The sequence below is a fragment of the Somniosus microcephalus genome, chromosome 15 (assembly GCF_052327205.1).
Source record: "Somniosus microcephalus isolate GS21.2 chromosome 15, FLI_Smic_1.0, whole genome shotgun sequence".
In the NCBI taxonomy this organism is placed as follows: Eukaryota; Metazoa; Chordata; class Chondrichthyes; order Squaliformes; family Somniosidae; genus Somniosus; species Somniosus microcephalus.
The window spans coordinates 86,408,695-86,434,962 of record NC_141001.1 but is presented as its reverse complement, the minus strand read 5'-3'; the positions used below and the strand labels follow the sequence as shown (position 1 = coordinate 86,434,962).

The 26,268-nt window shown below is 42.2% G+C and overlaps 1 protein-coding gene across 1 annotated transcript in view; it reads right to left on the bottom strand.

Moving 5' to 3' along the window:
• Nucleotides 1-26,268, bottom strand: part of ttc17 (tetratricopeptide repeat domain 17) — a 133,823-nt gene that overhangs the window by 52,969 nt on the left and 54,586 nt on the right. The window contains exons 11-16 of the mRNA XM_086008087.1: nt 25,589-25,741; nt 24,497-24,603; nt 22,236-22,410; nt 12,170-12,238; nt 9,770-9,994; nt 6,280-6,466 (exon numbers count right to left, since the gene is read on the bottom strand). Of these exons, the coding sequence (XP_085864213.1) occupies nt 6,280-6,466; nt 9,770-9,994; nt 12,170-12,238; nt 22,236-22,410; nt 24,497-24,603; nt 25,589-25,741 (916 nt within the window). The remainder of the gene's footprint in view (nt 1-6,279; nt 6,467-9,769; nt 9,995-12,169; nt 12,239-22,235; nt 22,411-24,496; nt 24,604-25,588; nt 25,742-26,268) is intronic.

Below are 26,268 nucleotides of genomic sequence, written 5' to 3'. Positions count from 1 at the left end.
GGTCTTCAGGGCTGATGGGGAGCTGGTGGTACGCTGATTTCAGGTCAATGGTCGAAAAGACGCGGTACTGCGCGATCTGGTTGACCATGTCAGCTATGCGGGGGAGTGGGTAGGCGTCCAGCAGGGTGTAGCGGTTTATTGTTTGGCTGTAGTCGATGACCAGGCGTTGTTTCTCGCCGGTCTTAACGACTACAACCTGGGCTCGCCAGGGGCTGGAGCTGCCCTCAATAATCCCCTCCTTCAGGAGCCGTTCCACTTCGGTTTTGATGAAAACCCTGTCCCCGGCACTGTATCGCCTGCTCTTTGTGGCGATGGGCTTACAGTCGGGGGTGAGGTTAGCAAACAGTGGAGGGGGTGGGACTCCGAGTGTGGAGAGGTTGCATCTGGTGCACGGCGGGCAATTTGGAGGCTGCTGGCTGCGGACTGTGAGTGGGGGGAGGGGGCCACCGTACGCCATCGTAACGCTTTTGAGGTGGCACTGGAAATCCAACCCCAGTAGAACGGCAGCGCAGAGGTCGGGCAGGACCAGGAGTTTAAAACTATTGTACACAGTCCCGTCTACTACTAGTGTCACCACGCAGTAGCCGCCAATGTCCGCTGACTGGGACTCGGAGGCCATAGAAATCCGCTGGTGCGCAGGCAGGACTGGGAGAGAGCAACGCCGCACCGTGTCGGGGTGGATGAAGCTCTCTGTGCTCCCGGAGTCAAAAAGGCAGTTTATTGCATGGCCGTTTACCTTAACGTCCATTTTGGACCGAGCTAGCTGGTGCGGTCTCGTTTGGTTCAGCGTCACAGAAGCCAGCGTAGGGGTCGGTGTGTCGCTGCGAGTATCAGATAGGGGGGGGATTGGCGATCTGCTGCGTCCCGGCTGGTGTCCAAGATGGCGGCTGCTGCGGTGGTTCGCACATGGCTGGGGAGGCCCAAGATGGCGGGCCGCACGGCCCACACGCGGCGCTGTTGGGGGCCCAAGATGGCGGCTCGCACGGCCCACACGCGGCGCTGCTGGCGTTCGGGGTGCCTTTGGCCTTGCAGACGCTGGCGTAGTGTCCCTTTTTCCCGCAGCCCGAGCAGGTCGCATTCTTCGCCGGGCAGCGCGCTCTGGGGTGTTTGGCTTGGCCACAGAAGTAGCATTTCTGGCCTTGGGACACTGCTGCGGTAGTTGGGCCGTTGTTGGGCTGTGGCTGGGGTGGCACGGTGCTATGGGGCTGTCCTACCGTGTCCCAGGTTGTCGTTCCCCGCGGCGTCCACGGTGCAGAGGAGTAGGCATCCATGCCCCGGAAGGCTGCGTCCAGCGTTAGTGCGATGTCGGAGGCTTTGTCGAGGGTGAGGTCACTCTGCTCCAGCAGTCGCTGTCGGGTGTAGTTGGACCTGTGGCCCGCTACGAAGGCATCCCGGATCAGTTCCTCCGTGTACTTAGTGGGCGTTACCGCCTTACACCCACAGGCCCGGCCAAGCACGGACAGTGCTTGGAGGTATTCCTCAGTCGATTCCCCAGGTTGTTGCTTGCGACTCCCCAGAAGGTGCCTAGCGTATACTTCGTTCACAGGGCGCGTGTACTGGGTCTTGAGGAGCTGGAGGGCGGCTGTGTACGAGGTCGCATCCCGGATGACTGAGTACACTCGGTGGTTCACCTTGGAGAACAGGACAGACAGTTTGTCCGCATCCGTTTCGACTGCAGTGGAGGCAGTCAGGAATGTCTCGAAGCACGTGAGCCAGTGAGCAAACTTGGTGGAAGCGTCCGCTTCCCGACTGTCCAGGTCCAGGCATGCTGGTGTGAGGATCTTCTCCATTATAAAAAATTTAGTTAATAAAATTGATGCGCCATCAATTACTCAAAAGACTGAGGTTGAGCGAGTAACAATCAGGCTTTTATTAACTAAAGAATGAAGGTCTTGTCTCGAGTGGTCGACCCGTCCAGAATACTAAGGGACTGGGAGGTAGTCACTTATATACCTGGAATAGTGGGAGGAGTCAGCCGAGGCATGTCCAGACCTGTACCTAGTGGAATACACATACAGACACAGACAGGTATGACAGTGGTTTACCACACACACGTGGGTCTGTTGTACACTAATTGAGAGAGATTGATTGCTATGATCCATTTAGCTAAACATCTCCACATCATTGTATCATGCGGTTACCAGGATAGTAGATGACAAACTAGATGGTCTAGACTGTGGCCTTTTCTCCTCTAGCAATTCCTATGTTCCTACTATTTTTAACAATTTTTTGGGGACCACATTCATGACTCTGCCCGTTAAAAGTTCAGGCCACTGGTTTAAGTTGACTGAAATCAATCAAATTCTGTTTTATACATGGGAATCCAGGATATATATTAGTGTTATAAGAATCAAATAACACAATTAATCTGATTAGGCATACATCTATAGATTAATACATGGTATTTAAAACTAAAAATGTGATACCGAAAACAAGGCAAAAAGAAACAACTTTTTATAATGACAAACCTAACTGCAAGTATAAAAACGAACAAGAACTGAGCAATTCCAAATATTTTTTTTAAAGAAATAAACTTCTTATTAATAAGCTGCTACATTGAATTTTGCACATCGTGACGTGCTTACTGGACCACAATGTGCTTCCAGCATGTTTGGGATAAAGGACCCACACCAAGAGTAAGACATCTAAAATTAACTTTTCCCGTCAGGAGATAAAGCAGACTAGATAAAGTTATTACCACTGCCTCTCATGCACTGTTGCTAATTATAGATCAGTAGGGCAAAAGCTAGAGTCTGAATCTCAATTACAGCCTCAAAGCTGTTTTTTCCATCATGGAGTCAAAGGCTACTATGTACTATGCGAGAAAGAGCGAGAGAGGGCGAGGGAGCGAGAGAGCGTGGAAGCGAGAGAGAGAGTGAGAAAGAGAGAGAGAGAAAGAGAAAGAGAGAGAGAAAAGAGTGTGTGAGAGAGAGAGAGAGTGTGAAAAAGAGAGAGTGAAACACACACACACGAGAGAGAGAAAATCCAGTTTCCAGCCAACTTCCACAATGTACACGTCCCACAAGAGTCTCCAATCATGAGTAGGAACCTGGTCTGATTTTTCCCCTGCTTAACTTGCTGCCCTAGCTGTGATCAGTTAAATTAGTACAGACGAAAGATAGAATCTGCGACCTTCCTGATTACCGTGGCTCATTTACTCACTGAATAAAATTGCTGAGTCATCGGGGAGCAGTTAAGGATTGGTTTTATGATTGGGTGGGACAGGTCTCTGAAGTAGCCAATAACTCAAGCTAAATCTCCACAATATTCTCACCGTGGGTAGGCTGGGCACAGATGACAAGCACACTGGTTAGTAAAAGTCTCCAAGTTATCGGCCCTCAGAACCATTCCAACAGAACTAGAAAAGTGGCTCTAGCAACTCTCTCCTCATGACTACTTCAATAGCTACAGTTCTTCCTTACCTAGCAGCAGTGTAACTCCCAATAATGTAGAATTGCGTAAAGTAATTTAAATATTCACAAGAGTGCGAATAATTGAACCCAATACACAAAAATGTCTTTGCAAATCATTGTACAAGTCACATCGCAAATTAATTGTTGATGTACACTTTCAAAATAGAATTTTTTTTTTTTTTTTTTTTTTTTTTTTATAAAATGAGTTAAGGTAACTTAATCCCAGTGGTAGAGACATTTCATTTATCATTTTACACACTTACTCCAATATTGCAAACATTTAACAGTTTCTTATTCTACTATTAATGGCCTACATTCAGAGGCTCAGTACAAATCTAACAAATTTGCAGATGATGCTAATCTAGGAAGGAGAGTGGAATCAAATGAGGCAGCTCATATAATGTGTTGGACAAAATATATGTATGTTGGTAGAACGGCAGATGAAATTTAATGCTGACAAATGTAAACTATTGCACACAAGGAGAAAATGGGCAACGTGCACACTTCATTTATGGTGAACTAGCCAAGGAAGTTGAAAGAGACCTAGTTGCCTTAGTAGACTTCACAATCAGCATGCCCAATGCAGAGCTGTAATCTACAAAACCAATAAAATGTTGAACTACGTAACCATAAAATAGTTATACAAGTTATAGGAAGCAAGGATCAAACTGTACAGTGCTTTGGTCAGACTGCACCCCAAGTGCTGTGCCAAGTTCTGGTCACCCAGAAACATTCAGGCACTGGAGGCAGTGCAGAGAAGTGCCATCAAGTTGATCCCTAGACTCAAAAGTCCAAGTTATGAGGGAAGACTGGAGAAAGTAGGGTTCTTCTGCCAATCAGGCTAACACCAATGTGGCGTCTTTACTATCCTGAATGACATCAAACAACTAGTCAATCAGCCTACTTATATAGTGATCAATAGGCAAAAGAAAAATGCAAAACCAGGTTTAAAAGTTTTTAATAAAGCACGGAGGAACAAAAACCAAAAAAAAATGCAGAACAGGCCATGAAAAACAAGTAGGGAACATATCTGATCTGAATTTCTGTTGGAGTTAGGCCTGCTGTCCTATTATGGAGTTGGGAGTCGTGGCTAGGAGGACCAAGGCTGAAGCTGATCATCATTTGGTCAGCCAACTGGGGGTAAATTGAATAGAAAAATTGAAGCTTGGTAGAAAATTGTGCCCGAAGTAGCATGATGAGTAAAACACACAGGAAGTATAACATTTACAGGAACTGCACACAATATGCAAAAGTTTGAACATATACATGACAAAACTGGAAGAATTTTATCTGTATTAGCATATCCAATTTTTAAAGTTGTTTTAACTTTCAACAATACACAGGCTGAATTTTGGTTTCTGTATATTGTTTAATGCAATTTTGGTAGGCAGGCTGAAAAGCTAATATTACAGAGGTACCTTTGACATTTCTTTCCAAATTGATTGTGCGTATTTAGGTCCTAATGAATATATTTACCCCATTGCCTTTCAAAGCACGCTTCCTTTATTTTCATAAAGTTTCGATGGCTTCTGCAGCCACCCCAGATGAAGCAGGCAGTCTATGGAATCTGTATCCGAGAGTCCTCAGGTGAAAATGTGATTTATAGTTTGCTATTTTTGACATTTGAATCTCTTATTTGTGCCTCATGGAGTTGAATGCACTCATCTTTTCTAACCTTATCAACAGGTCTGACATTCTCCAAAGATAGGATTGCTGCAGTGCTACCCGGTGTTCACAGTTAGGAAATGCACGAAGGTTTCACAGATGTGGTTTATAATCAGTTGAATCAGTTGATGGTCATATAATGCTAAGTGGTGTGCCACTTCAGTTAACGAGTCACATAACGTTAGTGACAGTGCCACCTTCAAAATGCTGCAACCACACATTTATAACAGATTTTTTTGTTTTACCTACATTACAACAGTGACTACACTTCAAAAGTACTTTATTGGCTGTGAAGCGCTGTGGGACCTCCTGAGGTTATGTAGGCACTATATAAATGCAAATTCTTCCTTTCTTTCCATCTAGCTATATCAATGTTTGACATGTGATTCTCTTTTCATAGAGTATAATGGAAAAAAGTGTGTACAATGTGGGCAGAGCCGAAATCTGTACCGTGTGATAATTAAACCCCCAAGGAGGAAGGCTTCAGGAAGTTCTTGAGAAAATGCTGCTGGTAAATGCGCAGGTACATTTGATGCAGCAGTTAAATTAAGCCCTCAGGTATTTTCTTTCAAAGTGATAAAGAATTTTATGATATTGACCAGGGGAAGAAAAGAATGGCTGAGTAAGGTTTTTGTAGTACCTGTATTCTAGTTATTGCATTTGTGACTCTCTCACATAGTATTATATTTATACCACGCGAGAGTCACAAATACAATAACCAGACATCAAACTATCTTAAAAGGTGCATTGGCCTGGTGATATTTTTCCTCCCTGCATCCAATTACATCAAAAGAATTCACCTAACAGTATATGTATGAAAAACAATTGTTGTTTTAAATCTAATGCACAGAGGTGCCTTTGAAATTAATATACGCCCCACCTTATACTCACCAATCTTTCCATACCAGTATTGATACACCATTTTCCTTAAGTGCAGTGTGTATAGATTGAAACCATGCATAATTATTGATGAAAATTAAATCTCCGTGCAATATTATAGAGTTTTAAAATATTCCATTTCCATATAGGTGAAGCTATATGATCGGATGCATTTCTTATTTAGCAGAGATTTAGTTAGGACACCTTATGAATGCGAGTGCGTGTCTCTGGTATCTCTTTTATAAATAAAAATCCATTTAAAACTTGGGATGTTTATGCAGTTTTTCTTCTTATCTCCTCTGAGACCCATATCCTTGCTTACCTGGACACTTGGAAGATGTAAGGTTGTATAAAAAAGGGTAGAACTGTAGACAGCGGATTAATTTCAGATTGCTGTCACATTCAGGACATCTCGTTGTTCTGTCCAGTGCAGTTCTGAAGGCTTGAAGAGCGGCGCTAACATTCTTCACAGCCAGGTAGGCATTTCCTAAGCTTAGAAAAGTTAATGGCTGGAAGAAGAAAAAACAGCAGTTAAGTCAATGTTGCCACAAATTAAAAAGGTGCAAATTTTGTCAGTTATTGCAGTTTGAAAATAAAGCAGAACAGCACATTCAACAGTTGGGATGTTTATTGCCATCTTTTGCCTAAACTAAGTTTGCATTTAAAATATTCAAACAAGCAAAAAGGAAAATTTGAGACATGTGCCCACCCCAGATGGAAATATCCACATAGATTTGAGTATTTATGTAACTGTTGCAGAGATAAATTAGGAGAGATACACCATCATACTGCAATGTGATTAAATTAACATCAAGTACAATGGCACTGCAACTACAGCTACTGCTCCCTTTTTGCCTGCTGCCATTTTCAGGCACTTCACAGTTTGTGGCATTTTATTTATGGCTCATTGTATAGAACTGAGGAGATAAAGATCAATGACAGTGGCCAAAGTGTAACCAATGAAAAAAAAGGCATTATTTTCTAATTTGTTCCAATATAGAATTTGCATCTACAAACTCACATTAACTCCAGGACCAGAGTGTGATTATCTTAAAACTCCTGTAGCGAGACATAATGTCATCGCCCAGAGGGTGGTTGGGGGTCTGGAACTCACTGCCTGAAAGGGTGATAGAAGCGGAAACCCTCATCACATTTAAAAAGTGCTTGGATATGCACTTGAAGTGCTGTAACCTACAAGGCTAGGGACCAAGAGCTGGAAAGTGGGATTAGGCTGGGTAGCTCTTTTTCGGCTGGCAGACATGGGTCGAATGGCCTCCTTCTGTGCCATAAATTTCTATGATTCTATGGTGTAGCTCAAAATCAAACAGACCAGGACTTCGTTTTGATTTTTAGTCTGTGCTCAGTCAATTGATCTTCGTTAAAGTTGCAGTTTAGAAAGTAAAACTATGCATCAGTGCCTTAGGATAGGCAATGGTTTGGGGAAGGGGGATGGAAAAGGAGGGTTTCAGGATGTGGGTATTGCTGGCAAGGCTGGTATATGTTGCCCATCCCTAGTTGTCCTGAGAAGGCAGGCCTCCTTCTTGAACCGCTGCCGTCCGTCTAGTGAAGGTGCTCCCACAATGCGGTTAAGTAAGGAGTTCCAGGAATTTGACCCAGTGACGATGAAGGAATGGTGATATATGTCCAAGTCAGGATTGTTTGTGTCTTGGAGGTGTTTATGTTCCCACACACCTGCTGCCCTTATCCTTCTAGGTGGTGGAGGTTGTGGGTTTGGGAGGTGCTGTCAAAGAATACTTGGTGAGTTGCTGCAATGCATCTTGTAGATAGGACACACAGCAGCCACAGTAAGCCAGTGGCAGAGGGAGTGGTTGTTTCGGCTAGTGGATGATGAAGTGCTGATCAAATGGACCGCTTTGTCCTAGATGGTGTCAAGCCTCTCCAGTATTGTTGCAGCAGCACCCATCCAGGCAGGTGGAGCGATTCCATCACACTCCTGACTTGTGCCTTGTAAGTGGTGGAGGCTTTGGGAATCAGGAGGCGAGCCACTCACTGCAGAATATCAAGCCTGACCTGCTCCAGTAGCTGTGTCATTTATGTAGATGGTCCAGTTGCGTTTTTGGTTAATGGGTGTTGATGATGGGGGACTTGGCGATGGTATAGTCTTTAAAATCAAACCGAGGTGGTTAGGTTCGCCCTTGTTGAAGATGGCCATTGCCTGGCACTCATGTTATGAAAATTCCTCGTCACTTATCATCCTGGATGTTGTCCATGTCTTACTGCATGTGGGCATGGATTGCTTCATTATCTGGGGAATTGCAAATTCAGCTGAACACTGTGCAATCATCAGCAAACTGTCCCACTTCTGACCTTATGATGGAGGGATTGATGAAGCAGATGAAGATAAATCGGGCCTAGGCACTTCTGGCTGAAGATAGTTACAAAGGGAGAATATTGCCAAGTTTGTCACTGTTGATCGCTATTCAGTGACCCCCTACTGAAAAAAGTGTGTGTGGACGACAGGAGACCAGAAACACAATCATGTCATCCCCCTACCGTTTAATTGTCAGTATCAAGAATCAGTATGTTCAGGAAAGAGAAAAAAAAGGGAGAAAATTGGAAAAGAAAGCAAAACACAGCGAATGGTGAGGTTAAAATCATTAAATATTTTGCATAACAAAGTGCAAAAGATATTGGGCCGAATCTTGCTGGAAAAATAACGGCATGATAATGATGCACAGCGTTATTAATGTGCAAATCAGCCAGCAAATTCAGGGAATTAAGAGATATGGCATGAAGTGCAAACCTCCAGAACTTGCTGGTCGATTTACGCTGCACCTCTTTGTTTCCCACAACTGGTATCTCGCCCTCAGCCTCCCCGTTATTTTGAAGAACTTGGTGGATTTGCACATTAATTTCCAGTTAAACTCGTCACAGAAAGTTAGGGCAGAACTTAACAGCGCAAGTACCCTTTTAAACAATGTGATAATTGTTAAAGCAATGCCAATCGACCACTCTGGCCCAGAAAGGGAACAATTTAAGCTGTTCAAACTCACTTCTGCATGTCATAAATTGAGATTTTAAAACATTTTAAATGTTTTCTTACTTTTCCTCTGTCTCTTTTTTCTCTCTCTTACTCCAATCTTTCTATCCCTCTCTATTTCTCTTTCTGATTTGACCTTAATTCACCCACTCGAATTCACCCTCCTTCTTCGTCGTTCCTCCGTTTCTTTCTCAATCTTTAAATCTCATTGGTTAAGGAGATACACTGTTGGTCCCACTGTTCACTCAGGTCCCAGATGCCCCATTACCCTTGCCACCCGGTTATAAGCTCACACTTCCAGCAAATTATGCCACAAAAAAATTGAGCTGAAGGGTGCAGGAAAAAGATTTAACTAATGTCGTATGCTGCGCGATGACCCAGTCCAGCAAGATCTGGGCCACTGCTTTAAGCTTGTTGTACATTACATCTCTGCACACAGATGTTTCAGGCACTAACTGAAACTTAGCCTTTTATCCACAGGCTCAATGGCACCACCAGTAGACACCTGGTATCACTGCAACTGTTTATAAAGTGAAATTCAATGATTATAAAGTTTGAAACAAAAATAAAATGCCAACTGCCATAATAGAATCATAGTTTAAGTTACTTTAGATATAATGTGCAAAGTTAACCTGTACTGTAATAATGTACAATGCCAGTTAGATTATATACTTTAAGGTTAACCTTTTATAGACTAACCATTTCATGATCACTTTTATGAAGTACAATCAGGTTCTTTGCAATAATAAAATGCATTTAACTTTTGACGATTTATTGGTTCGATGCAGTATGAATTGCCTGGTTAACTTACCTCTGTGCTGTTAATAGCAAGTGCTTTTTGCAAAAGAGCAGTTGCATCCTGATGTAGCTCAATGTGATTTAGTAGGTTAGCCAAGTTTACTAGTGGAATGTCCATATAATCTTCTGGAACCAAATTCAATGCTTGTCTCAAACAGGCAAGAGCAGAGGTTGTGTTCCCAATTGCTCGCCAGTACAGACCTGCTTCATTCAACAGTAACCACATTGGAGCAGTTTGCTAGAAGAAAAACAGATCTTCTGATTTTCAAATAAAGCAGTGCACTTTGCCATCAAAATCAATGAGTATATCAATCAAGAAATAATATTAATTAAATAAGGTACAGTTAAGTTATATGAATTCAAAACGTTTCTATCCATATATAGATAGATATATAGGTATAGCGAGAATAGCTTGTACAAGTATGATGAGTGAAAATAACTTGCATGAGTATGCTGAGTGTACAATGAAGCTCGACATTAACAGGACACATTTCACAACAGTTGAAAACGTTATTGCTCACACATTACAATGGCAAATCTCTTTTACAATTGCTCCATGACTGTAATATAAACAAATTAACTTAATCCTACATAGTGTGGTTAAGCTTCAGGTTAACCAGTGAATAATGACTTGGGAGCAGTAATTCAGAACTATACATTTGGGTAGGGAAATGAGAGGCGAGGCAATATGAACTAAATGGTATAATTTTAAAGGGGGTGCAGGAACAGAGAGGTCTGAGGGTGTATGAACACAAATCTCTGAAGGTGGCAGGACAAGTTGAGATGGCTATTAAAAAAGCATATGGATCCTTGGCTTTATTAATAGAAGAATAGGGTACAAAAACAAGGAAGTTATGCTAAGCATTTATAAATCACTGGTTAGGCTTCAGCTGGGGTAGTGTGCTCAATTCTGGGCACCACACTTTAGGAAGGATGTCAAGGCCTTGGAGAGGGTGCAGAAGAGATTTACTAGAATGGTACCAGGGACGAGGGACTTCAGTTATGTGGAGAGACTGGAGAAGCTAGAGTTGTTCTCCTTAGAGCAGAGAAGATTAAGGGGAGATTTGATAGAGGTGTCTAAAATCATGAATGGTTTTGATAGAGGAAATAAGGAGAAATTATTTCCAGTGGAAGGGTCGATAACCAGAGGACACAGGTTTAAGGTAATTGGCAGAAGAACCAGAGGCGACATGAGGAAACTTTTTTTTTTTTTTAAAAACACAGCGAGTTGTTGCGATCTGGAATGCACTGCTGAAAGTGTGGTGGATGCAGATTCAATAGTAACATTTGAGAGAGAAAAAAATTATTACAGGGCTATGGGGAAGAGCAGGGGAGTGGGGCTAATTGGATAGCTCTACCAAAGAGCCAGCGCAGGCATGATGGGCCGAATAGCCGCCTTCTGTGCTGTATAATTCTATGATTAGGAGCCCAAGGGTTATTAGTAACATTTGAACAGAATAAGTGGCAAAAAGAGAGATTCACAACATTTTAATCCCAACTGGTTCCATTCAAGTGAGGTGGCATTAAACAGCTACAGTCCTGAATAATCGGAGATTTTGCATCTGTACATTAAATGGAAATTTCTGATCTTATGTTTGTGGGTAGGGAGCACAAATGCTACAGGTGAATATGAAATACAGGACATTACATTTGGTAAGAGGATTTATTTCATAAGTGTTAAAGATTAAATCAGTCATACAGTGCAAATCAGTTACACAAGTGTAGGATAGCCAGAATGAGATGGTGAAACAAACATCTGGTACCAAGACAATGCATCAATGTTTAGTAACTCAGAATTAGACTGGAATATAATTGATTCAACAATTAAGCAACAGGAGTATGATTGCATCATGGAAATACTCAGCTGGTCAGACAGCATCAGTGTCAGACAGCATCCGTGGAAAAACAGAAGTCAGCCACGTTTCAAGCCTTCCTTGGGACTAGGAGTTATTACAGATACACAGAATTTAAAAAAAGGAACACAACAGAAAGGAGAAGGGAAAAAATGGGGGTGGGGGGGGTGGGGGTGGGGGGAGAAAGAGTACTAACCAAATCTTTCCTTCCCCTTTAAATTCAGTAATAAGGAACATAAAAGAATGTGGCTTACAATAAGAAACATAAAATACTTGCAAGGGAGATGTAAACTATTTACTGTACATTTATCACTGGTAAGGATATGAAGAATATAGGATAATGTTAAATACATATTCTGAAGTTTGCAAATTTATTTTTGGGAAGCAACAAGCAGTTTTTGAAAACTTTTTCCCCTTGGCAGAAGTAAGCTGGTACAGTCCACAAATGACCACATTCTAAAACATATAAAAAAAATCACCAGTCATATGGAAGAGGTCTAAAGTGCTGCAGGCTGCCAGGACTTTACACTCATCTAATCTGACAAAAATGATTTGCTCACCTTTTCAATAGCTTGTGAGATGATCTCTCCAACTTGTTCCTCGATAATACTCAAGTGGGAAAACAGAGCCTATTCAAAGACAAGCAAATTACAGTTTTAATTCTAAGATACAAACAGCGTCCTGCATGATGCATTGTACATTCTCTGTGTATGGTAGGTCTCTTAGTAGCATACAAGCAAAAATAAACTGTAACTGTCTCCAATGCATAGGAAAAAGAGTCACCAAACTTGGAGTAGTTCAGTATATTTCAACTGCTTTGAAATATCAGAGAAAGATATACAAATTGAAGTCTTTATTTCCATAGATGGAAGCACATTTGATCAATGTGAACTTATTTGTTTTAAATTTAATAAAAGGGAATATCTGAAATATTTTACAACTGTTTAGCATTTTCCACTATATCAGTACTGTCCATCCAGTTAGTAAGCTGCAAAATTACTTGAATGCATTAATTTAATCTGGTGTGACCTGTACTAACCTTTGTATTCTTGTTTTAATTGAAATCACAAATACCATTTGTGGTACTTTCACCAAATTTGTAAATCGGTTTCTAGTCATTGTGCTGCGCAAATAGAAAATGGCACGGTTTGCAACCATACATCCGGTGCTTGGTAAAGGCGATTTATTAATTAGGAAAATAGAGGATGTAAACAAATGGCTGGCCAACTGGTGAAACAACAATGATGTCATTTTCCTAAGTAACTAAACTGTTAAAAGGAAACGGTATGGAAAAGCTGGCCTGCATCATGTGTCTGGAACCACAAGATGTGCAAGGCAAGTAATTGTAAAAACATTTAAACTAGATGGGGGAAACCAGGGTGGTGTGACTGTGTCCGATATATGACTGATAACAGAAGGGATGATATTCAACAAACTAGCATGAATTTACCAATTCAGGAAGAAATACATACATAGATACATAGAGATAGGAACAGGAGTAGGCCATTCGGCCCTTCGAGCCTGCTCCGCCATTCAATGAGATCATGGCTGATCTTCGTCTGAGATCATAGCTGATCTTACCAGTTCAGTACCCCGTCCCCGCCTTTTCTCCGTAACCCTTAATCCCCTTAGCCTTCAGAAATATATCCAATTCTCTCTTGAAAATATTTATTGAATTAGCCTTCACAGCCCTCTGTGGCAGGGAATTCCACAGGCTCACCACTCTTTGAGTGAAGAAATTCTTCCTCATCTCTGTTTTAAATGATTTGCCCGCTATTTTTAGACTGTGGCCCCTGGTTCTGTGCTCCCCGGCCATTGGAAACATTCTCTCTGAATTCAGCCTGTCCAGGCCTGCCATAATTTTATATGTTTCGATGAGATCCCCTCTCAATCTTCTAAACTCCAGTGAGTACAAGCCCAAACTATTTAATCTCTCTTCGTAGGTCATTCCCGCCATTCCAGGTATCAGCCTGGTGAATCGCCGTTGCACTCTTTCCATGGCAAGAACATCCTTCCGCAGATGGGGCGACCAAAACTGTACACAATACTCCAGATGCGGTCTCACCAGCACCTTGTACAGCTGTAGTAAGGTATCCCTATTCCTATACTCGAACCCCCTTGATATGAAGGCCAACATACCATTTGCCTTCTTAATCGCCTGTTGCACCTGCATGCTCTCCTTCAGTGACTGGTGCACAAGAACACCCAGGTCCCTCTGCACTTCCCCATCTCCCAATCTATTGCCATTTAGATAATAATCTACCCTCCTGTTTTTACCCCCAAAGTGGATAACCTCGCATTTATCCACATTATAGTGCATCTGCCACGTATCCGCCCATTCCCCCAACCTGTCCAAATCGCACTGTAGCCTCCTGACATCCTCATCAGAGCCCACCCCTCCTCCTAGTTTAGTGTCGTCAGCGAATTTGGAAATATTGCATCCAATTCCCTGATCCAGATCATTTATATATATTGTGAACAGCTGGGGTCCCAGGACAGATCCTTGCGGCACCCCGCTGGTCACTGCCTGCCACTCCGAAAACGAGCCGTTTATTCCAACTCTCTGTTTTCTATCTGCCAGCCAGTTCTCTATCCACGTTAATACTTTGCCCCCAATCCCATGAGCCTTAATTTTGCATGATAATCTTTTGTGTGGAACCTTATCGAAGGCTTTCTGGAAGTCAAGGTACACCACATCCACTGGCTCTCCCCCATCTATTCTACCAGTTACCTCCTCAAAAAATTCCAGCAGATTAGTCAAACACGATTTACCCTTTGTAAATCCATGTTGACTCTGTCCGATCCTTTCCCCATTTGTCAAGTGCTCCGCTATTTTATCCTTAATAATGGACTCTAGCATTTTGCCCACAACCGATGTAAGGCTTACTGGTCTATAATTCCCTGCTTTCTCTCTACCCCCCTTTTTAAATATTGGGGTAACATTAGCTACCCTCCAATCCACGGGTACTGTTCCCGAGTCAATGGAGTTCCGGAAGATGATCCTTAGAGCATCTGCTATCTCCAGGGCCACCTCCTTAAGTACCCTAGGATGTAGTTTATCAGGCCCCGGGGATTTGTCGGCCTTCAGTCCCCTCAACTTACCCAACACCATATCCCTAGAGATACTAATTTCTGTCAGCTCCTCCCTCTCATTAGTCCCTATGTTTGCCGATATTCCTGGGAGGTTATTTGTGTCCTCCTTTGTGAATACAGAACCAAAGTATGAGTTTAATTGGTCTGCCATTTCCTTATTCTCCATTATATATTCTCCCGAATCGGACTGCAAGGGACCGACTTGGGATTTTACCAGTCTTTTCCTCCTGATATACCGATAAAAGCTTTTGCAGTCTGTCTTTATGTTTGCTGCAAGTTTACTTTCGTATTCTATTTTCCCCTTCCTGATTAATCCCTTTGTCCTCTTTTGCTGTATCCTGTACTGCCCCCAATCTTCCGGTCTGGTGCTTTTTTTTGCCAGTTGATATGCCCTTTTTTTTGATTTTATGCTGTCCCTAATTTCCCTCGTTATCCACGGTTGAGTCACCTTTTTAGGTTTATTTTTATGCCAAACCGGTATAAACATGTTCTGGAATTCTTCCATTCTATCTTTGAATGCTTGCCATTGTCTATCCACTGTCAATCCCCCCAGAAACACCACCCAATCAATCTTACCCAATTCCCGTCTCATACCCTCGTAATTCCCTTTATTTAAGTTCTGGACCTTAGTCTCTGATTCAATTTCCTCACTCTCCATCTCGACTGAGAGCTCGATCATATTATGATCGCTCTGACCCAAGGGGCCTCGTACAAGAAGATTGCTGATAAGTCCCTTCTCATTGCACAATACCCAGTCTAAAATGGCCTGATCTCGAGTCGGCTCCTCGACATATTGGTCCAGATAACCGTCCCGAAAACATTCCAGGAATTCCTCCTCCTCAGAATTTTTACTAATTTGGGTAGTCCAATCAATATGTAAATTAAAGTCACCCATGATGACAGCTGTGCTCTTATCGCACGCTTCTCTAATTTCCCTTTTTATGCCTTCCCTCACCTCCATATTACTATTTGGAGGCCTATATATCACACCCACTAACGTTTTCCTCCCCTTGCTATTTCTCATTTCTACCCATACAGATTCCGTTTCATCCGAGTTAATATCCTTCCTTTCCATTGCATTAATCCCCTCCTTTACCAGCAATGCTACCCCACCTCCCCTACCTTTTTGCCGATCCTTCCTAAATATTGTATATCCCTGGATGTTAAGTTCCCAGCCTTGCCCACCCTGCAGCCACGTTTCTGTAATCCCAATCAAATCATACTTGTTTACCTCTATTTCCACAACTAATTCATCCACCTTGTTCCTAATGCTTCTAGCATTAAGATACAAAGCCTTCAGGCTTGCTTTTTTCACACTCTCATTATGAATTAGTTTGGCCCTTTGTGTTTCTCTCCTTTGCTTATTGCTTCTCACCTTTCTACCATCTATTTCTGACTTCATATGACTTCCCTCTTTTCCACTACCTAGGTTCCCATCCCCCTGCCAAATTAGTTTAAATCCTCCCGAACCGCCCTAGAAAATATTACCCCGAGGACATCGGCTCCCTCACAGTTCAGGTGTAGACCGTCCCCTTGGTACAGGTCACTCCTCCCCAAGAACTGGTTCCAATGCCTCAGGAATTTAAATCCCTCTCCCTTGCACCACTGCTCAAGCCACGTATTTAGCTTATCTATCTTACTCTCTCTAAACTTATTAGCTCGTGGCACTGGTAGCAATCCAGAGATTACTACCTTTGAGGTCCTACTTTTCAATTTAGCACCTAACTCCCTAAATTCAGCTTGTAGGACCTCCTCCCTCTTTTTACCTACATCGTTGGTACCTACATGTACCACGACAACTGGCTGATCCCCCTCCCCCTTCAGAATGCTGGATCCAGTTTCCAGCAAGTCAGGCACCAACGGCAAAAGAGGAAGAAAACCTTTACTCAGGTACAAACGTCTGAACGCGGGACTCTTGGAGCAGTAGAAAATTATGACATTTAATAGGACAACAAGAGAACCATCAGGCAATGGGGATGAAACAAAAATGAACACTCGATTATACTGCTAGCAGGAGTCAATACATAATTTTTAGATATGCCAACCAAATTTTTCCATCCCTAACTCAGGCTGAGTGGGGCCAATTTATGACTATCACAACAGGTGGTTCATTTCTCCACTTTGGAAGGAGGAAGAGAACAGAAAAGCACCTTCAATGTTTTATCTGTGGATCAAGTCAGGATGTGATTATTGATCTGATGGTTGAAAATCACTGAGCTGCAGCGCACCAAAACAGATGCCAACTAGGTGGTGTAATAAACAAACACTTTCAACTCTGAAGCTTCATGACTGTGGCACAATGCAACCATGAAGCCCTGTTTACAACAGATGACGAGAAATCAGAATCAGGGAATAGAAAGCTATGAATGCGGTCAGTGAAGAAACAATGACTTGAAAAGTGACAGAAGAGGTAGCTTCAAAATAAACACAAGTATTGAATTGAAGTAGGCAGTGGTTATACAACGAGGGTTTAGGTGCTCTGCATAAACTATTCAAGTAAACAGTTAAGGACATCTAAATTGCAAAACCATTATTCTGCATATGGATTTTGCTAACCAATTACTCTGGCCAATAAGAACTTCTGGATTAAAGAACATAAGAAGTAGGAGCAGGAGTAGGCCATACGGCCCCTCGGGCCTGCTCCGCCATTCAATAGGATCATGGCTGATCCGAACCTAGACTCACATCCACTTCCCTGCCCGCTCCCCGTAACCCCTAATTCCCTTATCAGCTAGGAAACTGTCTATCTCCGTTTTAAATTTATTTAATGTCGCAGCTTCCACAGCTCTCTGAGGTAGCAAATTCCATAGATTTACTACCCTCTGAGTGAAGACGTTTCTCCTCATCTCAGTTTTGAAAGGGCAGCCCCTTATTCTAAGATTATGCCCCCTAGTTCTAGTCTCACCCATCAGTGGAAACATCCTCACCGCATCCACCCGATCAAGCCCCCTCACAATCTTATATGTTTCGATAAGATCGCCTCTCATTCTTCTGAATTCCAATGAGTAGAGGCCCAAGCTACTCAACCTTTCCTCATAAGTTAACCCCCTCATCTCCGGAATCAACCGAGTGAACCTTCTCTGAACTGCCTCAAGAGCAAGTATATCTTTTCTTAAATATGGAAACCAAAACTGTACGCAGTATTCCAGGTGTGGCCTCACCAGTACCCTGTATAACTGAAGCAAGTCTTCCCTGCTTTTATACTCCATCCCCCTTGCAATAAAAGCCAAGATTCCATTGGCCTTCCTGATCACCTGCTGTACCTGCATACTAACCTTCTGTGTTTCATGCACCAGGACCCCCAGATCCCTTTGTACTGTAGCACTTTGCAGTTTCTCTCCATTTAGATAATAACTTGCTCTTTGATTTTTTCTGCCAAAGTGCATAACCTCACACTTTCCAACATTATATTCCATCTGCCAAATTTCTGCCCACTCACTTAGCCTGTCTATGTCCTTTTGCAGGTTTTTTATGTCCTCCTCACTCACTGCTTTCCCTCCCATCTTTGTATCGTCGGCAAACTTGGATATGTTGCACTCGGTCCCTTCCTCCAAATCGTTAATATAGATTGTAAAGAGTTGGGGTCCCAGCACTGACCCCTGCAGAACACCACTAGTCACTGATTGCCAACCCGAGAATGAACCATTTATCCCAACTCTCTGTTTTCTGTTAGATAGCCAATCTTCCACCCATGCCAGTATATTACCCCCAATCCCATGATTTTTTATCTTGTGCAGTAATCTTTTGTGTGGCACCTTATTAAATGCCTTTTGGAAGTCCAAATACACCACATCCACTGGTTCCCCTTTATCCACCCTATTTGTTACGTCCTCAAAGAATTCGAGCAAATTTGTCAAACATGACTTCCCCGTCATAAAACCATGCTGACTCTGTCCGATTAAATTATGCTTATCCAAATGTCCTGTTACTGCTTCCTTAATAATGGACTCCAACATTTTACCAACCACAGATGTTAGGCTAACTGGTCTATAGTTTCCAGCCTTTTGTCTACTTCCCTTTTTAAATAAGGGCGTTACATTAGCAGTTTTCCAATCTACTGGGGCCTTTCCTGAATCCAGGGAGTTCTGGAAAATTACCAATGCATCCGCAATCCCCACCGCCACTTCTCTCAAGACCCTAGGATGTGAGCCATCAGGTCCAGGGGATTTATCCGCCTTTAGTCCCATTATCTTACCGAGTACCACCTCCTTAGTGATTTTAATCGTGTTTAGCTCCTCCCCCCCCCCCCCCCCATAGCCCCGTTTGTCCAGTGTTGGGATATTTTTAGTGTCCTCTACTGTAAAGGCTGATACAAAATATTTGTTCAGCATTTTTGCCATCTCCATGTTCCCCACCACTAATTTCCCAGTCTCGTCCTCTAAGGGACCAACATTCACTTTAGCCACCCTTTTTCTTTTTATATAGCTGTAGAAACTCTTGCTATCTGTTTTTATATTTTTTGCTAGTTTACTTTCATAATCTATCTTCCCTTTCTTAATTAATCTTTTAGTTCTTCTTTGCTGGCTTTTAAATGCTTCCCAATCTTCTATCCTCCCACTAGATTTGGCTACTTTATATGCCCTTGTTTTCAGTCGGATACTATCCTTTATTACTTTACTTAGCCACGGATGGCTGTCTTTTCTTTTACGCCCCTTTTTCCTCACCGGAATATATTTTTCTTGAAAGTTGTGAAATATCTCCTTGAATGTACACCACTGCTCATGTACCGTCTTATACCTTAATCTATTTTCCCAGTCCACTTTAGTCAACTCTGCTCTCATACCTTCATAGTCTCCTTTATTTAAGCTTAGTACGCTGGTTTGAGATCCAACTCTCTCACCCTCCAACTGAATTTGGAATTCAACCATGTTATGGTCACTCATTCTAAGGGGATCCTTTACTAGGACATTTTTTATTAATCCCGTCTCATTACACAGGACCAGATCTAAGATTGCCTGCCCCCTGGTTGGTTCAGTAACATACTGCTCAAGGAACCCGTCCCTAATGCACTCTATGAACTCTTCCTCAAGGCTGCCCTGCCCTGCCCAATTTGATTTGTCCAGTCAATATGAAAGTTAAAATCCCCCATTATTGTATGGACCAGTGTTCTATTTGCTAAGATACTAATTTCTGATTAAATGTGCGTTTAGTACATTGCAAACTAATCTGCTGGTGCACTGCAAATGTATTCTAGTGCCTTCAAATTTAACATTTTCTCTCCTAGTTTTAAACAAAAGGGCATAATAGATACAAGATCATAATGTAAGCAGTTTTCTATAGAACAGAATGGAAACTATCAGGATCAGAATACTTAAACAACAAAAGCTTTCCGTTGTCAGTCAGAGGTGGAGAATGTTATGAGGGCTACAGAGGAAAAAAAATGTTTTGGTACAATGTGATTGTGCATGGTTTTTAAAAAAAAAGAAATGCCCATAGCCATTACAGGAAGCTCTCGATTTACCGGCACCTAAATAACCGGAAATCGCAGGAATAGGTTCAGGTAAGTTTTACTTCATATTACTTGCCTTCCTCAATCTGTTGCTGTGCAATCGGGTGTGGCTGCAGCTGTTGCTAAGCTTGGAACTTGTGGCCACTGTTCTGCACCTGTTGCTAAGCAACAGGGTTTGTTGCTTTATACGGAGCTCTCAGCTCTCTGTATCTTTTAACTATAGCTCTCGGTTATCCGGAATTTTTGATGAACCAGCACCACGTTGGTGCCGGATAAAAAAAAGTTTCCTGTATTTATTTGTTCTTTGGATATGAGCGACACGGCAAGGCAGTATTTATTGCCCATCCCTATATGCCCTGAAAGTCAATCACAGTGTGGAATTGGAGTCATATGTAGGCCAGAACAGGCAAGAGTGGGAGCTTCCCATTCATTAAGAACATTAGTGAACCAGTTGTTTTTTTAATTTTTATAATAAATGGTGCTGTCCCACAAATTCAGATTTATTGAATTCAATTTCATAATGTGCAATAATGAGATGTGAACTCACGACCTCGAGGTTGCTCGTTCAGTAGCAGAACCACTAGGCTACCATATCTTGCCCAAGGTAGTTCAATGGCAAACCAATTAAATTTTAAACAATAAAAAAAAATTATCTAAAGATATTGGATAACAACAAGCATTTATATAGTGCCTTTAACGTAGAAAAATGTCTCAAGGTGTTTCACAGAGCGAGTGATTTCAGGCTGGGATATTCTAATCCAGTGGTTCAGATAAGGTTATAAATCATGAGAACAGTCTCCAGCAGTTTGAAGAAACAAAGCCCAAGGTTAGACAACTGCTGTGAAATCACAAGGATTTATTTTTAATGAGTGGTCTCGTTTGGTTTGGGGTCTGCTTCTGAAGTGGCTGAGAAAATAAGGGTCATTCTGTGCCAGTATTGTCGAAACAACACAAGCAACTTTCCATCATAAAAGTTTAACTATATTTCTGTCATGTGCACACCATGACCATTGTGCAATTAAACATGCTTCATCCTTATTGGTTAAGTCTCCTTTCCAAATGGTGAATGAATATAGAAAATAAACAATTTTGCTAAACCTTTCTTTCAATTTTCTCCACATCACACTGCATCAAAAATACTGCCCAATCACACTGTACCAAAATATTCCACACCCGCTACAGATAGCATAACACTCCACATCTCTGGCTGAAAGGAAAGTTTTAGATGTCTTGCTTTAAATGTTATATATTCTAGGTTGAGTGGATCATAAATTCATAGGAATTTAAATGACAGATTATTTGCACAAATATCAACTCCATTTACATCACACAGGTATAGAAATACTTGGACTACCACAAGCCCCGATTTATAGAACCTGCACTCAATTCTGCACTGTTCACATCACGTCAGGGTCCCTCTGCTCCCAGCCTCGCAAGACACCCATCAACTTTGCATCTTCACTTGTAGATGTGCAAGTGCACCACCTGGACTTCGTTCCCTCCCTACACCAGCCTAAAACCTCCTCACTAGGGCCTTGGGTTACACATCTCTCCCCTTCCAGCCTCAGAACTCCTGGCTGATGACAAACATCCATCCCAGCATCAAGGTTCAACTCATTTCATCAACAGTGGCTGCATTTGTTCCTTTCAGCTACATTTTGAAGGCTTTGAATCCTCATTAAATTCTAGATGATGTGAAAAGTCAATTGTAAACTTTTGAAACCAAAAGATGAAAATGGTTGTCAGAGGATATTATAACCGGATACTGTAACAAGTTTACCTGACATAACTGGATGCCTTAGCATTGATAATTTTTCTCAAGGAGGTGGTGATGTTAAAACATGAAGCTACTGAAAGACCCTCAATTTATGTCTATTAGCTTGCAATTAAAATAAATAGAGTAGAACTGTGTGGGGGTTTGGTTGACACTCCTAGCCTCTGGGCTCCTCGCTCCCTTGCAGGCTCTAGCGCCAGTTTCTCTTTCACTGAAACATGCAGGAACAGTACCTAGATATTGCATTACCAGTGGCTCAGTATTCAACAAGACCTGTATAATGTGGCGTTTAGTTAAGGAAAGTGATTACCTGCTTGGCGTGGTAGTCTGGTATTCCAGATTTCAAATCTGGCCTGTTTTCCAGTTCTTTCACCAGCTGGTAGAGTTTTTCATTATTGCGGAAATCTAACATGGAAGAACAGTCGGGAAGGCGGCCAGCCACATCTCTATCTTGGTTTCCTGAAGGTGTCAGAAGTGATCGGACACTGGCAAAAAGAAAATAATTATTCTCAATAATTTACTGTTTCACAAGATTAATAGAATCATAGAATGGTTACAAGCACAGTAGGCCACCATTCTGCCCATCGAGCCCGTGCTGGCTCCCTGTAAGAGCACTTCAGTTCGTCCCAATCCCCCGCCCTTTCCTCATAGCCCTGCAAATTTTTTTCCTTCAAGTACTTAGCCAATTCCCTTTGAAAGCCATGATTGAATCTGCCTCCGCCACCCTATCAGGCAGTGCATTCCCCATCATAGCCACTCGCTGCGTAAAAAGTTTTCCCTCATGTCGCCTTTGGTTCTTCTGCCAATCACCTTAAATCTGTGTCCTCTGGTTCTCGACCCTTCTGCCAATGGGAACAAGTTCCCGCAAGTTCGTATACGCTGATGACATCGCCTTGGCCACGCAAAACATGAATCTGTCCATCACCGAAGAGACCCTAACCAGTGATTTAGAGGATGGATGCCTACTGCCGCCGATGGCGACTTCAGCCAAACCCACAAAAGACCGTCACCTCGACATTCCACCTCAACACCCATCAAGCAAACCAAGCTTTGAAAGTCTCCTTTTGCGGCACAGAGGTAAACCATGCCAAAACACCCCACCTATTTAGGAGTCATGCTTGATCGCACCTGGCCATATAGGCAACATCTCCAGAACCTTGGGAAGAAACTAAAGAGTAGGGTCAACTTGATCCAGAAACTCGCCGGATCCACATGGGGAGCAGACGCCGAAACCCTCCATAAGGCAGCATTCGCCCTGGTGTACTCTACAGCGGAGTACTGCTCTCCGGTATGGCTATCGAGTCCGCATGTCAAATCCATTGATGTCCAGCTGAATTGATGTCCAGCTGAATTCTACTATGAGAATTGTCATCGGTATGTTTTTATCGACACCAACAACTTGGCTGCCCGTGCTTGCAAACATCGCACCACCTCACCTACGCCGCAAATATGCAGTCTCCAGAGAATACAACCGCTACACCAGCAAAGACATGCCGATCCAGGCCCACTTGAACAACCTACCACCAACCTGCCTCAAATCTAGAAGGCCGTTTTAGACTGTCGCCGAAGCCCTTCAGCGATTTCCCCTCAGCCTTGATGAGTGATGGCGAAATGCTTGGAAGAACGGCGACATACGGAATGGATTCCTTAGAGGACCCCACAGTACAACCTGAAGGATCAAACCTTCCTCACAAACAGTGGGCAACCATCAACCACTTCAGAACCAGTCATGGTAGATGCTGCCACCTTCTCCATAGATGGAAGATTAAAGGCTCCCCATCATGTGACTGTGGACCTCCTAATCAGACCCTGGAGCACATCATTGAGCACTGCCCTCAGAGGAAATTTACAGGCAACCTACAAGATATCCACGCTGGATATCAAACTTAGATATTGATATTTGATTTGCATTGCTACTAGCATACGAAAGAAGAAGATGGGAACAGTTTCTCTATCCCCATCATGATTTTGAACACCTCTATCTCCTCTCAATCTTCTCTGCTCTAAAGGTCAAATTTACCAGAAATAGAAAGCAATGAATGCCTTTCATGCAGCTTATATATTGATGATATTGATTAGAAACTGCATGCTAATAGTATGTGTTTACGCTCTGTTATTTCCCTAGGTTGTTTGAATAGAAGTACACAAGGTGACAAAGTGTCATCACTATTGGGGCATGTGGCTGACATCACATTGCTCCATTTTGGACCCGAAACATATTTTCCTGAACAGCAAGTATTTCTTTTCAAGAACATACTTGGGCATGCTTTCAAACACATCTCGGGGTTGAAATAATTGACAACTACTCAAGTTTCACTGCTGTTATTTTTTCATCTGAACCTCCTGTGCTGCCAGTTTTATAACATATTCCAAGCCATACACATCTACTGAAAAAGGATTAGAAAAAGCATACAACAAAGTTTTAATTCTAGAAAATAAATCTGTACAGCATTATTGTTTTGTGGTGATGGTGTTACTACAGCTTAGAAAAACACTTTGCTGTGTTTGGCTCATGACATATAATCCTTACAAAATACCTCAATTTTCAAACAACAGTATCCAAATTCTTACCCAAAACCTTTGTATTCTGGAGGTAGAAAGTATGTTGGAAGATCAGCTGCAGTGGGAAGAGTAGGATAGGTGCTTATACAGTCCAACCTTTTGGGCCATAATATATCCTGCCAACAAACAGCACACGAATAAATATTACATATTTTAGTACTGTATTTGTTTTGTAATTTCATCAGAATATATTTTTCTTGAACACCTACCAATTTTTTTCTGGTAAGTTTAAGGTATATTATAAAGTAGAAGACAAATATCTGAACTCATGGATGTATGCATTTTTGTAATTTCTGGACAAAATAAAATCCTATTTACCTCATACAAAATAAATATTTGTTCAACACTCCCCATTCCCAGCCAACAAGAGTGGGTAGACAACCTACTATCATAAGTCTGACTACTCCACTTTGCAACTGGCTGCATTGAGGTGCACCAGTGCAAGCTGAGGTGACCCTCTTAACTTTTCTTTCTTACCCCCTTGTATGGGGCTAGGAAAAAGCATAACCTGCTGCACAACTGGCTAATCAGAGGCAGACAGTGCTCCATCACTCTGTGGAGCAGTGTCCTTGAATACCAGTGCTCTGCTTCGGAGTTCATAAAAACCCGGTGATATGTCATTAGTGTAGAATATTATACCAAAGCAGAGCGGCCCAATAAAAGCACCCCACAAAGTCCTTTAGCACAGCATTTATGACAAAGTCAGACAGACTTACTGCCAGTGTATGTCGATCCAACACGAGCACGGAGCTGAAGCAATTGATAAAACAACTTTAGATCAATCTTTCATCGTCAGAGAACAGCTTCAACAACTGTTGTTCAAACAATGGAAAGTAAAAATTACATCAGATCAGAAAAAAATCAATTAAGACGTCATTAGTAAATAATGAAAAGTAAAAATAGAAATGCTACATGAATAGGAAACCTTGGATATATGTGTGTTGGTTTGCAGGAATAATGTCTTGTATAGAGAATATCGTTCCTGTAGCGATTCAGAATATAACATATTTATCAAGTTCCCCATCCAAACAAATACCTGAAGCGGAGCGGAGCAGGGGGTGGGGAGGGAGAAGACCCTTTCTCTCCTTCCCCATTACTTACATTGTAACTCGAGAAATCTTTTCCCCATACATTCAACACTGATCGACCTGCTGGTGATGATGGGAATTGCTGCCTTGTGTCGCTCCACGTCATATTCATCCCAAACCTCATCTCAACGGGCATCATACTGGAGGTAGAACTGTCCTCGCCAAACTGAAAGAGGAAATGTATACTTGCATGTCTTTCACTGTTCCTTTTTAAATAATCATAAAAATGCTGTCTATGCAATGTTCCAATAATGTAAGATATACAAAGTACAGAGTGGTCCAATGACGCTCTCTCCGTAATTACCCAAACTCAGTTAAGCCTTTTGGAGAAGGTACCAAGTGGAGGCTTGCAGATTTCCAAAAATGAAAGATTAAGAGAAAACTTGGTGGAGAATCAACTCATGGCAATCTGAAGCAGGACCAAAAAAAAATTGGGAAACTGTTGGAATGAGTTACCTATCTGTGCCTTGACTCGAGAAGGATGCATATGAGTGACGCAAAGGCAGGAGGAAATAACTTACAAATTCTTTCAACAAAAAAAAAACTAGGCTATTCTACAAATATCATGATCAGCATTAAGTGTTGGTCATTCTGTATGAAATGAGAGCGATCTGAAAAAACAAAGCTCAACCATGACAGTTTTTTTAAATGCTTTTCATATATGTAAAAACCTACATTGTTATTAACATCCAT